Raw genomic sequence first — 14640 nt, 5'->3', positions numbered from 1 at the left:
TATTGAGAACATGAGTTGTAGAGTAGATGTAGAGGAATATGTGAATGTATATGCATTGGATATGTGCATCCACGCATCCCTCCACTGCAACTCGATTTCTCATTATCCACAAACAGCAATATCCTTGTAGTCCCATGGCATTGACCAACAATTCCTCCATTGAATTTTTTTCCTTCTGCATTTTCTCTTTTCCCTTCCTTTCTCCATTGCCTTCTGAAATTGACTCAGAATCCTTCCTGTGCTCGCCAGTAAGTTTTTGACTTTCACCATGGATCTCTCTCCATTTTGTCCTGACCAGAATGTCTTGAGTTCTCACCTGCTTCTTCTTTTAATGGAGCTCCGGCCATTTCAGCCCTTCCACACCAGCAGCTGCTCCCAAATTGAAATAATCCTTTGCTCCTTCAACTCCATCATCTCCTCCAAGTAAATTATGTTGCGTCATCCTGTGGTACATGCTTTCAGGATTTTTTATCTTTTGCCTGAGAGGAAAGAGTGGAAAAGAAAAAGGTTGAGAATGGGTGGGTCTTCAGTAATGTGGTTTGCTTTACTGATATTGGGAGAAGTTCAGACAGAGTCCATGGAGGGGAGGCTGGTTTCCCTGTTGTGCTGTGTGTGTCAACAACTCTCTGAAGTTTTTTGTGGTCATGGGCAAAGCAATTGCCACACCAAGCAGTGATGCTTTCCATGATGCATTGGCAAAAATTGGAAAGGATTGATGGGATATACAAATTTCTTTAGTCACATGAAGAAGCAAAAGTGTTGGTGAGCTTTACTGGCTGTGTCATTCACGTGGTTGGACCAGGGTAATATATTGCTGATCTTCACACCTAAGAATTTTAACCAGAAGTATGTCTGTTTATTCTCACATTGCTGATTGTGCACAAGCAGACCATCATATTTCAGCTGCATAGCACAGCAACTGTTGCCAAGTGTATATACATAAGAGATTCTTCAGAAGCTGTAAATTCAGAAAAAACACACACACAATACTAGAGGTACTCAGCAGGTCAGGCATCATTTATTGAGAGAAATAGAGTCAATGTATCAGGCCAAGCCCCTTCATTGGGAATCATCATATGAGTCCTAATGGAGGGTTTCTGCCCAAAACATCAACTGTTTATTTCTCTCCATAGAAGCTGTCTGACCTACTGAGTTCCTCCAGCATTTTGTGTGCTTGTGTGTGTGTGTGTGTGTGTGTGTGTTGCTAACAGCAGCTCCTTGGCTATAAAAAGATTGAGAGAATTCTTAATGGATGGCAAAATTGTAAGATTTTTAATTTTACATTCAAGTTTGTTTCTTTATAAGGTGATGTTGTGAAGTACCAGTGTCCACTTGGATTCACTCTGGTTGGCAGTGAACTCATGGTTTGCAGACTGTTAACTCAGCTGCAGTTTGAGGGGACACCTCCATCTTGTGAAGGTAAGTGTTTCTCCAAGTTCTTTTCAAAATCAGCCAAAAATTCTCCTTTCTGCGAAAAGCATAAACAAGGCATGATGGTGAGAGGAGCAAACCTGTAACACAAGGCAAAATGCATAAGAAACAGACCACAGGACACATGGGTCAGACAGTCTCTTATCAATTAATGAAGGAGCCACAAATGCATAAACATTATATCTAGCCGTTTCACATCAGAAATTCGGCTCTGAAGGTGTATTATCTGTTCTGTAACCACCAACGGACTTTAGCCCAATATTGATTTGAAGTTAAATGTTCCAGACAGTAGATTCTTTGGAAAGGACAAGAGAAAAGAGAGAAGAGGAGAAACAGAACATAGAACAGGACAGTACAGGAACAAGCCATTCAGCCCATAATTAAATTAGTAATCAAATGGCTAACTAATCTCATCTCCTTTGCCCACACAATGTTTATATTCTTACATTTTCCTCACATGCATGTACTTATCCAAACGTCACTTGGAAGTCTCCAATATTTCTGCCTCTAGCACCCCTCCCCCAAGCAGTGCATTTTGGCACCCATCATTTTATGTAAATAAAAGTTGCCCCTCGCATCTCCATTGAAATTATCCCCTCTCACCTTAAATGTATGTCCCCTGGTATTAGACATTTTGACACTTGGAAAAAGATAATGCCTGTATATTCTGTCTATGGCTCTTATAATCCTATAACCCTCTATCTGATTCAGATCTCCCCTCAACCTCCACCGCTCTAGAGAAAACGACCCAAATTTGTCCAACCTCTCATTATAGTACATGCTCTCTAATCCAGGCATCATTCTGGTAATAGGGAAATTGGAAAGATTGTATTTCAGCAATGGTTTTTGGGCCATGGACATACCTGCACTTCAGTTATTGAATCTCACATTGCACAATACTCTGGTGCAGTATCTATGGAACAACTGATGGTAATGATATGACCACAGATGCAAAATGCTGGAGGAAATCAGCAAGTCAGGTAGTATCTATAGAGGGAAATAAACAGTCAATGTTTTGGGCTGAGGATTTATGTAGGTGTACTGGAAAAGTTTGGAGGGATATAGCCCAAACACAAGGAAATAAAATCTGTTTTGTAGGCAACTTAATTGGCATGGATGAGTTGGGTGATGAAGGGGCTCACCCCAAAACTATGATATTTATTCCCTTCCATGGATGCTGCCTGATTACCGACTTCCTCCAGCATTTTGTGTGTGTTCTTCAAGATTTCCACCATTTGCAGAATCTCTTGTGTAATGGTATGAAAAGTTGTGTTTAAATATATAATAGAATCATTTTAAGTTATACAACATGGAAAGAGGCCCTTGGAACACCATGTTCATGCCAACCTTTTTGCCAAAATACATTTATCCCATTTGCTTGCAATACATTTATTTAATAGAGTCATAGTGTTTCAAGCAAAGACTCAGGTTCTTTGGCCTAACTCCTCCATCTTGACCAAGAAGCCATCCTGAGCTGGTCCCATTTGCCTGTGCTTGGCCCATATCCCTCTTCACATTTCCTTCACATGTACCTGTCCAAACGTCTTTTAGACATTGTAGTTGTGACTGGTCTCTACAGCTTCCACTTGCATCTCAATCCACATCCCCACTGACCTTTGTGTCATTGGTCAGCTTTACAGAAAAAATTACACAGAGGTCAATAGTTTCATCATTAGAATGGGCATCTAAGGTTATGGGGAAAAGACAGTAGAATGGGATTGAGAGGGAAAATAAATCAGCCATGACCGAATGTCAGAGCAGACTGCATGGGAAAAAATGGACTAATTTTGCTTTTATGTCTTATATGTCCTATGGTCTTATCACAGAGAGTAGGGAATTCATTGTTTGAAAAACAGCTCAGGTCTCAGTGAGCTTCATTTTGTAAAGAACGGTTCAGTTCATGCAAAATAATATTTGTAATGCAGCAGACTGGAATTAAACATTTAAATTAAAAACTAATCATGTAAACAGTAACCATAATATGAAGTTAATGTTAGCACAGTGAAGGAGAAATGTTTCAAAGAGGATAGACTGCAAACTCACTAAAATGATACAGATTAAGGATTTAATTTAAAAGGGCAGGCTGCACAAGGATGTGCAGCATTTTAGTGAGATGGAAGGGCAAGTTGTCATATATTGAAAGTGTTTAAATAGGATAAACAGAAACTTGGAAATAATTCCAGTAAGATGACAATGCACTTGGTCACAGAGGGCTCTCTGGGTCAAACAAGTGGTACATATGTGTGTCTTAAGCATTTTATTTGTGATCGCAAGACCCTGATGGACATTGACAATGAATTGAAAATACACTTGGACTAAGATGTTAACTGTCCTGTGCTATCACCAGTGGGATCATCAGTTGATCTGCCACTTGTCTTCAGGAGTTTCGGCCCACTTATTGTCAAGACTCCTTCGAGGTGGTGGGCCAGCTGTGCTAAAGCACCACCTCCCAATGGTGGGCTTAAAAACTTGGCGTCTGCCTCTATCAGAGTTGTTGGTCGCTTCCATCCAACAGATAGTCTCCTCTTCAGGTGACTTTGCAACTACCGAAGGGTTTGCAAAAGATGGATACACTGTCCGACTATCTACCCCTCTGGACGTACTTGGTCCACACCCATGGTGATCCCGTCTCTGCTGCCTCAGCTACAGCCCTGCTGGTTGACTTCATCTCTCTTCTAGTGAAGCCAAGGTCACGCAGCCACTTCTGGAAAATGAACGCGATAAAGCCATGGCAACCTACTTCAAATGGGTAGCATGAGACCGTTCACCCTCTTCCTCTGCACTCTGATCTTAATTCTGCATACTTGGTTAACTTGCGCTCATGGGCTTCATCGATGTTGTCTTCCCAGGGGACTGTGAGTTCACCAATAACCACTTCTCTACTGGTGTCAGACCATACGATTATATCTGGACACAATGTAGTGAAAGCTATTTGCTCCAGGAAACTGCCTTTCCCATCCAGATTGGCCTTGACACACCAATCATTGGCTGAAGAAAGTATGCTTGATCATGGGCTTGCACTGTACACCCTTGACTTAGAGCCTTCTTTCACAAATGATATGCAATGTTCTGTGCAGCATGGGGCATGAGATAAGTTATGCTGCAGTACTCTCTGCTCAACCACTTCTGTTACAACTTTGAGAACGTTGTTATGTCTCCAAGTGTACATGCAGCTGGAAAGATTGACTCTGCATGCACTCAAAATATGTTGAAGTGTTCCCTTCTCGCCACAAGCAGCACACCTGTCTGTCTTTATCTTCATACCAGGTGCTGAGGTTGGCAGGTGTTGTACGCTGCTCTGCATAGCGGTTCCATCTGCCACAGAATATTCCAAGATAGATGTCTTTGTTCAACATTTTCCCACCAGGTCCTAGCCACTTGTTTGGCGAGTCCAGCTGTTTTAGCTAACCTCTTCTCCTCTTCTACCTCTCGTATTTCTTGAGTTACAAGCTCACGAAGCTCCTTACCTGTGAAAGATGACTACCACTTGTGGGTTGTCCATCCAAGTCTCTGGTGGCCTAGCTGGGTAGCCCCAACCGTCTCCTTGTGCTTCAGTCTAGACTCTGCCTCATCAACTGCTACATCTCCAGCATCTCCAACACCATCACACTGAGCACGGGGCCCCCCAGGGCTGTGTGCTCAGTCCACTGCTGTTCACTCTGCTGACCCATGACTGTGCTGCAACACACAGCTCGAACCACATCATCAAGTTTGCTGATGACACGACCGTGGTGGGTCTCATCAGCAAGAACGATGAGTCAGCTTACAGAGAGGAGGTGCAGCAGCTAACGGACTGGTGCAGAGCCAACAACCTGTCTCTTAATGTGAACAAAACAAAAGAGGTGGTTGTTGAGTTCAGGAGGGCACGGAGTGACCACTCTCTGCTGAACATCGACGGCTCCTTGGTAGAGATCGTTAAGAGCACCAAATTTCTTGGTGTTCACCTGGTGGAGAATCTCACCTGGTCCCTCAACACCAGCTCCATAGTAAAGAAAGCCCAGCAGCATCTCTACTTTCTGCGAAGGCTGAGGAAAATCCATCTCCCACCCTCCATCCTCATCACATTCGACAGGGGTTGTATTGACAGTATCCTGAGCAGCTGCATCACTGCCTGGTTCAGAAATTGCACCATCTCGGATCGCAAGACCCTGCCGCGGATAGTGGGGTCAGCTGAGAAGATCATCGGGGTCTCTCTTCCCGCCATTAAGGACATTTACACTACACGCTGCATCAGCAAAGCAAACAGCATTATGAAGGACCCCACACACCCCTCATACAAACTATTCTCCCTCCAGCCGTCTGGGAAAAGGCACCAGAGCATTCAGGCTCTCACGACCAGACTATGTAACAGTTTCTTCCCCCAAGCTATCAGACTCCTCAATACCCAGAGCCTGGACTGACACCAATTTACTGCCCTATTGTCTTGTTTATTACTTATTGTAATGCCTGCACTGTTTTTTGCACTTTATACAGTCCTGGCCAGGTCTGTAGTCTAGTGTAGTTTTTTTCTGTGTTGCTTTTGACGTAGTTCAGTCTAGTTTTTGTACTGTGTTAACACCATGGTCCTGAAAAAACATCTCATTTTTACTATGTACTGTACCAGCAGTCATGGTCAAAATGACAATAAAAGTGACTTGACTTGACTTGACTTGACACGCGCTGACCACTTCCTGCCTGATCTCACATCCGGCTGGATGTTCTTGATGACAGGGTCTTTTGAGTCTCAAAGCATCAAGAATGATCTTACCTTGGCTACCTTGACTCTTCAACAAGGGATTGCACTGGGATGGTGAGCTTTGTCTGGCTACTGTGGATTGCAACATTGGTGAGGCTGCTCGGTACTCCAAGCCACTTCTTCACATACTTGTTGATCTTTTGTTCCGTTGCCTCAACATGGGACATTGCCACTTCATAGACAGTTAGTGGCCACATTATCCATGACATCAGTCCGTACTGCAAGCATCACAACTTCAACTTGCCAGGCAAGTCACACTTGTCGACAGACATCAGACCTCTGCTGATCTGTTCTCCTGTCTCTTGAACCCTCTTGGTGTCTCTCAGCTCCTCTGTGTACCATCGCCCAAGGCTCTTAACTGGTCGGTCCACAAAGGGTGAAATGAAAGTCAACCAGCTTTCCTCTCCTAAGAACAAGGCTCTTTGACTTCTTGGTCTTGAACTCCATTCTTCCCCAATCCATTAGCTCCTTGAATCCAGATAATACACTTTCCACTGCCTCCGTGCTAAGACCCAAAAGGGTGAGATCGTCCATGAAAGCTCGTATTGGTGGTAACTCCCCTCCACCATCAAGTGCGACACCTGGTCCCACTGATTCTGCAGTCGTCATAATTACCTCCATGGCTAACACAGAAAGGATGGGTGAAATCGCACATCCCATTGGGATTCCAACATCCAACCTCGGCCATTTAGTTGTAAACTGCTGAGTGGAGAACCTCATCCGGAAATCGTTGTAGTACTGCACAACAAATTTCCTCACCTTAGCAGGAATCCATAGGAATTCCATTGCAAACTCAATCAGGGCATGGGGAACAGAACCATACGCATTTGCAAGATCAAGCCAAACTACAGCCAGATTCCTTCTCAACCTTTTCAACTCCTGGATGGAAGTCTGGTATTCCTTCCTTCTGCACAGATGTATTTACCAATCCATTCTCTATCACAAATGAAGATACTCTTTCTGCCAGAATGCCAAACATAATCTTCCCCTCTACTTTCAGGAGTAAAATTGGTCTGAACTGATTCAATGTAGTAGAATTCTCTTCCTTCGGCCTCACTCCACGACAAAGGAGCAACATCTTGTCTCCACACCACCTTCAACAATCTCCACAAGTATTTCCTCAGCTCTTCATACTTCTTGAGCACCTTATACAGCACTCCGTTAGGTCCTGGTACGGAACCTGACCTTGCCTTTCTGATGAACCATTCGACTTCTGCCAGTTTGGGTTCTGACAGATCTTACTTCACTCCTGGTTCGGTAGGCTTCACAAGCCCAGAAACATCATGCAAAGGGGCCTCCCACTGTTCGTCAGAGTCAGTGCTTGCCAGGTGATCCTCAAGTTCTTGTTGAAAGATGTTAAGCTGCCTGCTCTTACTTTGTTCAAACAATCTCTTTGTGAACTGGTGAGGGTTCTCAAAGAACAACTTTCTTACCTTCTTTCTCTTCTTTCTCTTTTTACAATGTGACTCTGCATGACAGAGTGATGCTAACTTTAATCAAAAATGCTCTCGGAGGTCAGCAAGCCCTGGCTTGTCACCCTCACTTGCTACCTTCCACCTCTGCCTCAATGATGTAAGCTCTCTCCTCAACCTACTAATCTCCTTCTGGTGCCTGCTTGGTGTCTATGTAGGCTTTGCTTTCTTCAACTCAACCAAACCAAACCGGTACTTTTCAACATCGTAAATCATATCGCCCATTACTTCCAACTTTCTGTTTGATGTTCCCATGAGAGTGTTCTCCAACATCAAACTGATGCCAAGCCTTCTCATCTGCCATTGCTAGCCACTTGACCTTCCTCTTCTTCTCTACCTCCTCACCACTGCCATCATGCGAAGGATCTACCCAAGTACTATGGTCTGAAACCTGGGTTATCACTCATCTGACCTGAAGTATGATGACTCTCTCCAGAGCGAATCACTGTGGCTTGTGAATCAGTGGTTGAAAAGACCATATCACCTGTGCTTGGTGAAGTAATTGCATCTTCATCCACTGGAAAGAAATAGCAGTGGATGAAATACTGCAAGTCCGGTTCAGTGGTGAGACTGACATCAGGGGAATTCCATGGCCTCCGATGTTCCATGGAAGTCCTTAACCTGTGGTGATGACTACCTCAACTACCCAGGCTCGGAGGCACCAGAGATGATGTGGGAGAGAACAGAGGAGTGGCCAGAGCACTTGAACCTGAGCTGGGTTGGGAGCTGGCCTTTTCCATCAGTGTTGCTGTCCAGTGTTTGATCCATGGAAGACAAGTTGGAGTGACTTTGTCTGTGGCTGACCCAGCACATGATGAGGACATACTGTGTGTTTGTTCTTGCAGAAACGTGGCTCCAGGACAACATCCGATGCCCCATCAACCTTCAGGCAGAGCCACTCAGGGACTAGTGCTGATATTATTCTTAGTGGCTCTATATGTGCTTTTGTAACCACACTATATGTACTGTGTGCTCTGTGTGATTTAAGCACCTTATCCTTGGAGGAACACTGTTTTGTTTTGTTCTATACATGTGTATAGTTGAATAACAATTAAACTTGAAGTTGAACTTCAATAAGATTTCTTATTATTGGAAATTTCATTACAAAGAGACACAATTTTAAAATCTGAGAAAATCCACAGTGGAGTGGAACAAAGATAACATTATAACTGCTCTACATTGAAAGCAAAAACCTCACTGTTCCAGCTGAGGCCAGGAATCCTGAAAGTAATAAACCCATAGATAGCATCAGGTGTTAGGTTAGGGATTTGTTTTATTTGCACAATTTGTCTTTTGCACATTGGTTGTTCGCCAGTCACTGTTTATTATTTCATAATTCTATTGTATTGCTTTATTTCTTCTTTAAGTGCTTGCAAGGGAATGTTTCTCAAGGAAATATATAGTAACGTACACTCAATGGCCACTTTATCAGGTACACCTACATACATCTGTTCATTAAAGCAAATATCTAATCAGCCAATCATTCCATAAGACTATAAGATGTAGAAGCAGTATTAGGCCATTCAGCACATCGATGCTGCTTCATTATTCCATCATTGCTGATCCTGGATCCCACTCAACCCCATACACCTCCCCTCTTGCCGTATCCTTTGATGCCCTGACCAATCAGGAAACTATCAACTTTCGCCTTAAATATGCTCACGGCACAGCATTCCACAGATTTACTATTCTCTGGCTAAAAATATTCCTCCTTACCTCTTTTATAAAGAGTTGCCCTTCAATTCTGAGGCTGCGTCCTCTCATTCTGGATATTCCCACCATAGGAAACATCCTTTCCTCATCCACCTTATCTAAGTCCTTTCAAAATTCGGCAGGTTTCAATGAGATTGCCTCACATTCTTCTAAATTCCAGTGAGTACATGTCCAAAGCTGCCAAACGCTCCTCACATGTTAACCCTTTCATTCCCAGAGTCATCCACCTGAACATCCTCTGAGCTCTCTCCAATGACAATACATTCTTTCTGAGATATTGAGCCCAATGCTGTTGCCAATACTCCAAGAGTGGCCTGACTAGGGTCTTATAAAGGCTAAGCATTATCTCCTTGCTTTTATATTCTATTCCTCTTGAAATAAATGCCAACATTGCACTTGCCTTCTTTACCACAGACTCGACCTGTAAATTAACCTTCTGGAAGTCTTGCATGAGGGCTCATAAGTCCCTCTGTACCTCTGCTATTTGAACCTTCTCCCCATTTAGATAATAATCTGCACTATTGTTCCTTTTACCAAAATGCATTATCATACATTTCCCAACACTGTATTCCATCTGCCACTTTTTTGCCCATTCTTCCAATTTGTCTAAGTCATGCTGAAATTGCATTGTTTCCTCAGCACTACCTACCGCTCCACCTATCTTTGTATCATCCACAAACTTTGCCACAAGCCATCATTTCCATTATCCATATCATTGACAAACAATGTGAAAAGTACTGACCCCTTGAGGAACATCACTAGTCATGGGCAGCCAACCAGATAAAGCCCTTTTATTCCCACTCACTGCCTCCTGACTGTTAGCCACTCCTCTATCCATGCCAGTATGTTTCTTGTAATACCACAGGATTTTATCTTGTTAAGCAGGCTCAGGTGTGGCACCTTATCAAATACCTTGTGAAAATCCAAGTAACTGACATCCACTGCCTTTCCTTTGTCTACCCTGCTTGTTACTTCCTTGAGGAAATCTAATAGATTTGTCAGGCAAGATTTCCCTTCACAAAAACCATGCTGACTTGAACTTATTTTATCATTAATCTCCAAGAACCCCAAAACCTCATTCTTAATGATAGGCTCCAGCACTTTCCCAACTTCTGAGCTTGGGCTAACTGGCCTATAATTTCCCATAAAATGCTGGAGGAACTCAGCAGGCCAGGCAACATCTATGGAAAAAAGTACAGTCGATGTTTCAGTTTGGCCTACAATTTCCTTTCTTTTGCCTTCTTCCTCTCATCAAAGAGTGGAGTGACATTTGCAATGTTCCAGTCATCCAGGACCATGCCAGAATCAAGTGATTCTTGAAAGATTGTGACATCTGATACCTCTTCAGGAAAATTTCTCAGGATTCTGGGATGTAGTGCAGTCCATCTCTCCAGGCGACTTATCCACCTTAAGACCTCTGAGTTTGTCTAGCACCTTCTTCTTTATAATAGCAATAGCACTCACTTCTCTCACTTCTGGTCCCTGACACACACACAGCTCTGCTACACCTCTAGTGTCTTCCACAGTGAAGAAAGATACAAAATACCCATTAAGTTCATCTGCCATTTCTTTCTCTCCATTACTACCTCACCAGCATAATTTTCCAGTGGTCCAATATCAACTATCACCTCGCTTTTACTCTTTATATAATTGAAAAAAAATCAATATTCTGCTTTATATTATTGGATAGTTCGCCCTTATATTTCATTTTTTCCCCTTTTAGCTATTCTAGCTGCATTTTTTGGATGTTAAAGTCTTCCCAATCATTCAACTTCCCACTCAGTTTTGCTACATTATATGTGCTTATGTAGTCCTTAACTTCCTTTGTCAGCCATGGTTTCCTACCTCTGCCATTTGAGAACTTCTTTTTCTGTGGGTCATATCTATGCTGCACCTTGTGAACTATTCTCAGAAGCTTCAGCCATCTCTGTGCTGCCATTATCTATGTCAGCATTCTCCTCCAATTAACCTTGGCAAGCTCCTCTCTCATGCCTCTGTAACTCTTTTTATGACATTGCAATACTGATACTTGTGATTCTTCCTCTCAAACTGTAGTATGAATTCAATCATATCATGAACACTGTCTCCTAATGGTTCCTTTATGTTAGGCTCCCTCATGGGTTCTGGATTATTATACAACACCCAGTCTAAAATAGCCTTTCCCTGAATAGGTTCAAGCACCAGCTGCTCTTGAAAGCCATTTCATTGCCATTCAACTGATTCCCACTCTTGTAATCCAACATCAACTTGATTTTCCTAATACCCTTGCATATTGAACTCCCCTATTACAATTATGTCAGTACTGTAATTACATGCCTTTTCCAGCTCCCTTTGCAATCTCAGCCCTACATTTTGCTACTGTTGGAAGCCTATATATGATTCTCATAATGGTTTTTCTACCCTTGCAGTTTCTAAACTCCTCTCACAAAGATTCAACATTCTCTGACCCTATGTCACCTCTTTCTGAAGATGTAATTCCATCTCTGACCAACCACCGCTGATACCTTCCTGCCTGTCCTTTGATACAAAGTATATCCTTTGCTGTTAAGCTCCCCACTATGGCCTTCTTTCAGCCACGACTCAGTGATGCCCACAACATCATACCAACCAAACTCTAAATGTGCCAGGAGTTCGTCAATCTTCTTCCAAATGCTACACTCATTTAAATACATCGCCTTTAGTCCTGCATTCTTCGCCATCTTGAATTTTTCCTCTGTGGTACAATTTAACTCTGTGCTCTGTCTACATTTATACCCAATTATTGACTTGTCCTTCCTTAGATAGATGTTACATCCATCACCTACTGGTAAACCTGCTGGCTCATCCTCAGTTCCATCACCCTGCCATATTAGTCTAAACCATCTGCAGCTGCTCTAGTAAACCTCCCCGCAAAAATATTGGTCCCCCTTTGATTCAGTGCAATCCAATCCTTTTGTACAGGTCCCACCTGCCCTAGAAGAGGTCGCAATTATCCAGAAATCTGAATCATGCCCCCTGCTTCAATTTATCAGCTACACATTTATCTGCCACCTCATTCTATTCCTATCTTCAGTGTTGGGTGGAACAAGCAGCAATCTGGAGATTACTACCCTTGAGGTCCTGCTTCTCAGCTTCCTTCCTGACTCCCTGTATACATTTTTCAGGACCACCTCCCTTTTTCTACCTATGTCATTGGTACCAGTCTGTACCACAAGTTCTGGCTGCTCACCTTCCCTTTTCAGGATATTGTGGACGCATTCATCGTGGACCCTGGCACTTGAGAGACAAACCACTATCTGTGTTTCCTTTTCATGTCTACAGAGTTGCCTACCTGTCCCCCTGACTATAGAGTATCCTATTACTGCTGCCATCCTTTTCAGTTCCCTACCACTCTGAGCCACAGGGCCAGAATTAGTGCCAGAGGTGTGGCCACTGTTGCTTCCCCCAGCTAGGTCGCTCCATTCCCCCCCCCCCCCCACACCGCCAACAGCCCTCAAAATGGAGTACTTATTGTTCAGGAGGACAGCCACAGGGGTACTCTCCACTATCTGACATTCTCCATTCCCTCTCCTGATAGTCAACCATTTATCTGTCTGATGATTTATCTGGGGTACAGGAGCTACTTCTCTGTAGCTCCTATATATCACGGTTTCTCTTTCCCTAAACAGCTGAATATCATCAAGCTGCAGCTCCAGTTCCCTAATACAGCATCTAAGCAGCTGCATCTTGATGCACCTGGTGCAGGTGTGGCTATCAGAAGGCTGGAAGTCTCCTGGAAATCTCATATCTGATGTTGAGAACAATACACTGGTTCTTTAAGCATACCCTTATTCTCTCGAGTTAAATTAGAAAAAAACAAATAGGGAATGAACTTTCCTGCTCACCTTACCTCTGCCTGTTCTCGCCAAAGCCTTATTACTCTGCCTCAGACTACTCCGATGACTGCTCTCATGATGACTGCTCCACTAGGCGGTGCCTCTCTTTTATAGTGATTGGGTTTTTAAAGCTCTTTACCAGACCTATGCAGGAATGCTTCTGTTGCATCTACGCAGTACTCCAAATAACGACTCCCATCGAAAATCTGTGGCAGCAACTCATACAAACATTGCAAACATGCTGAAGAGGTTCAGTTCAAACATCAGAATGTGGAAGAACTGTAATCTAAATGACTTCCACTGTGGAATGGTAGTTGGTGCCAGATGGGGTGATTTGAGTATCTCAGAAACTGCTGATCCGTCGGGATTGTCACACAGATCAAATTCTAGAGTTTTCAGAGAATGGTGCGAAAAACAAAAATACATTCAGTGAGTGGAAATTCTCTGAGCAAAAGTGTTTGTTAATGAGAAGGTTCAGAAGAGAATGGCCAAACTGTCAAACTGACAGGAAGGCAACAGTAACTCAAATAACTGCACATTGCAACAGTGGTGTGCAGAAGAGCATCTCTGAACACACAACACATTGACTGTTGAAGTGAATGGGTTACAGCAGCAGAAGACCATTAACACACCGCTTGACCATTTTGTTAGGTCAAGGGGTACATGATGAAGTGGTCATTGAGTTTACTTTGTAAATAGATCTTGCATTGACTGACTTTGACTTTGAGGTAGAAGCTGCAGATATAGCTTCATAAAAATGCTTCTCCTTTGTCTTCAGTTCTTTGTTATTAAACAGATCTCTATCTCTCTGTTACAATTTCAGCGCAATGCCCTATGAATGAAATTCGGCGAAGCTCATCAGGAGTAATATTAAGTCCAGCATATCCGGAAAATTATCCCAACTTCCAAACTTGCTCCTGGACAATCAGAGTGGAACCTCGGTACACTATTTCTCTATATGTGGAGATGTTTCAAAGCGAGAAGCAGTTCGATGAGCTGAGTATATTTGATGGTATGACAAACCTTTAAGCATTTCTTTTTAGTGGACAATCTATTGAAAAGAGGCATTAAATTTAACTAGCATTCAGCCAAACTTTGAACAGTGGAAGTATTGACTTCTGGATTTGAGGATATGACACTTGTTTCAATGTCATCCAATTATATTTTGAGCTGCTTATGTCATTCATTATAATTTTTGAAGGCTCAGAAGTAGGATGAGCAGATTAAATAATTAGATTTATTTGCCACATGTACATTGAAACACACAGTGAAATGAGTCTTTTGTGTCAACGAACAAAGCTAACCAAGGGTATCCTGGGGGCAAGCCTACAACTGTCGGCAGACTTCTGGTGGCAACATAGCATGCCCACTATTTATTAATCCTAAACTGTACGTCTTTGGAATGTGGGCGGAACCTGAAACACCCGAGAAAACC

The 14640-nt window shown here is 42.9% G+C and overlaps 1 protein-coding gene across 1 annotated transcript in view; it reads left to right on the top strand.

The window, feature by feature from the left end:
* LOC140733433 (CUB and sushi domain-containing protein 1-like) overlaps positions 1 to 14640 on the top strand; it is a 2013313-nt gene that overhangs the window by 1806890 nt on the left and 191783 nt on the right. The window contains exons 46-47 of the mRNA XM_073056756.1: positions 1306 to 1419; positions 14029 to 14217. Coding sequence (XP_072912857.1) covers positions 1306 to 1419; positions 14029 to 14217 — 303 coding nt within the window. The remainder of the gene's footprint in view (positions 1 to 1305; positions 1420 to 14028; positions 14218 to 14640) is intronic.

This window comes from Hemitrygon akajei, chromosome 9 (assembly GCF_048418815.1).
Source record: "Hemitrygon akajei chromosome 9, sHemAka1.3, whole genome shotgun sequence".
Taxonomy (NCBI): domain Eukaryota; kingdom Metazoa; phylum Chordata; class Chondrichthyes; order Myliobatiformes; family Dasyatidae; genus Hemitrygon; species Hemitrygon akajei.
This window is presented reverse-complemented; position numbering and strand designations above follow the sequence as displayed.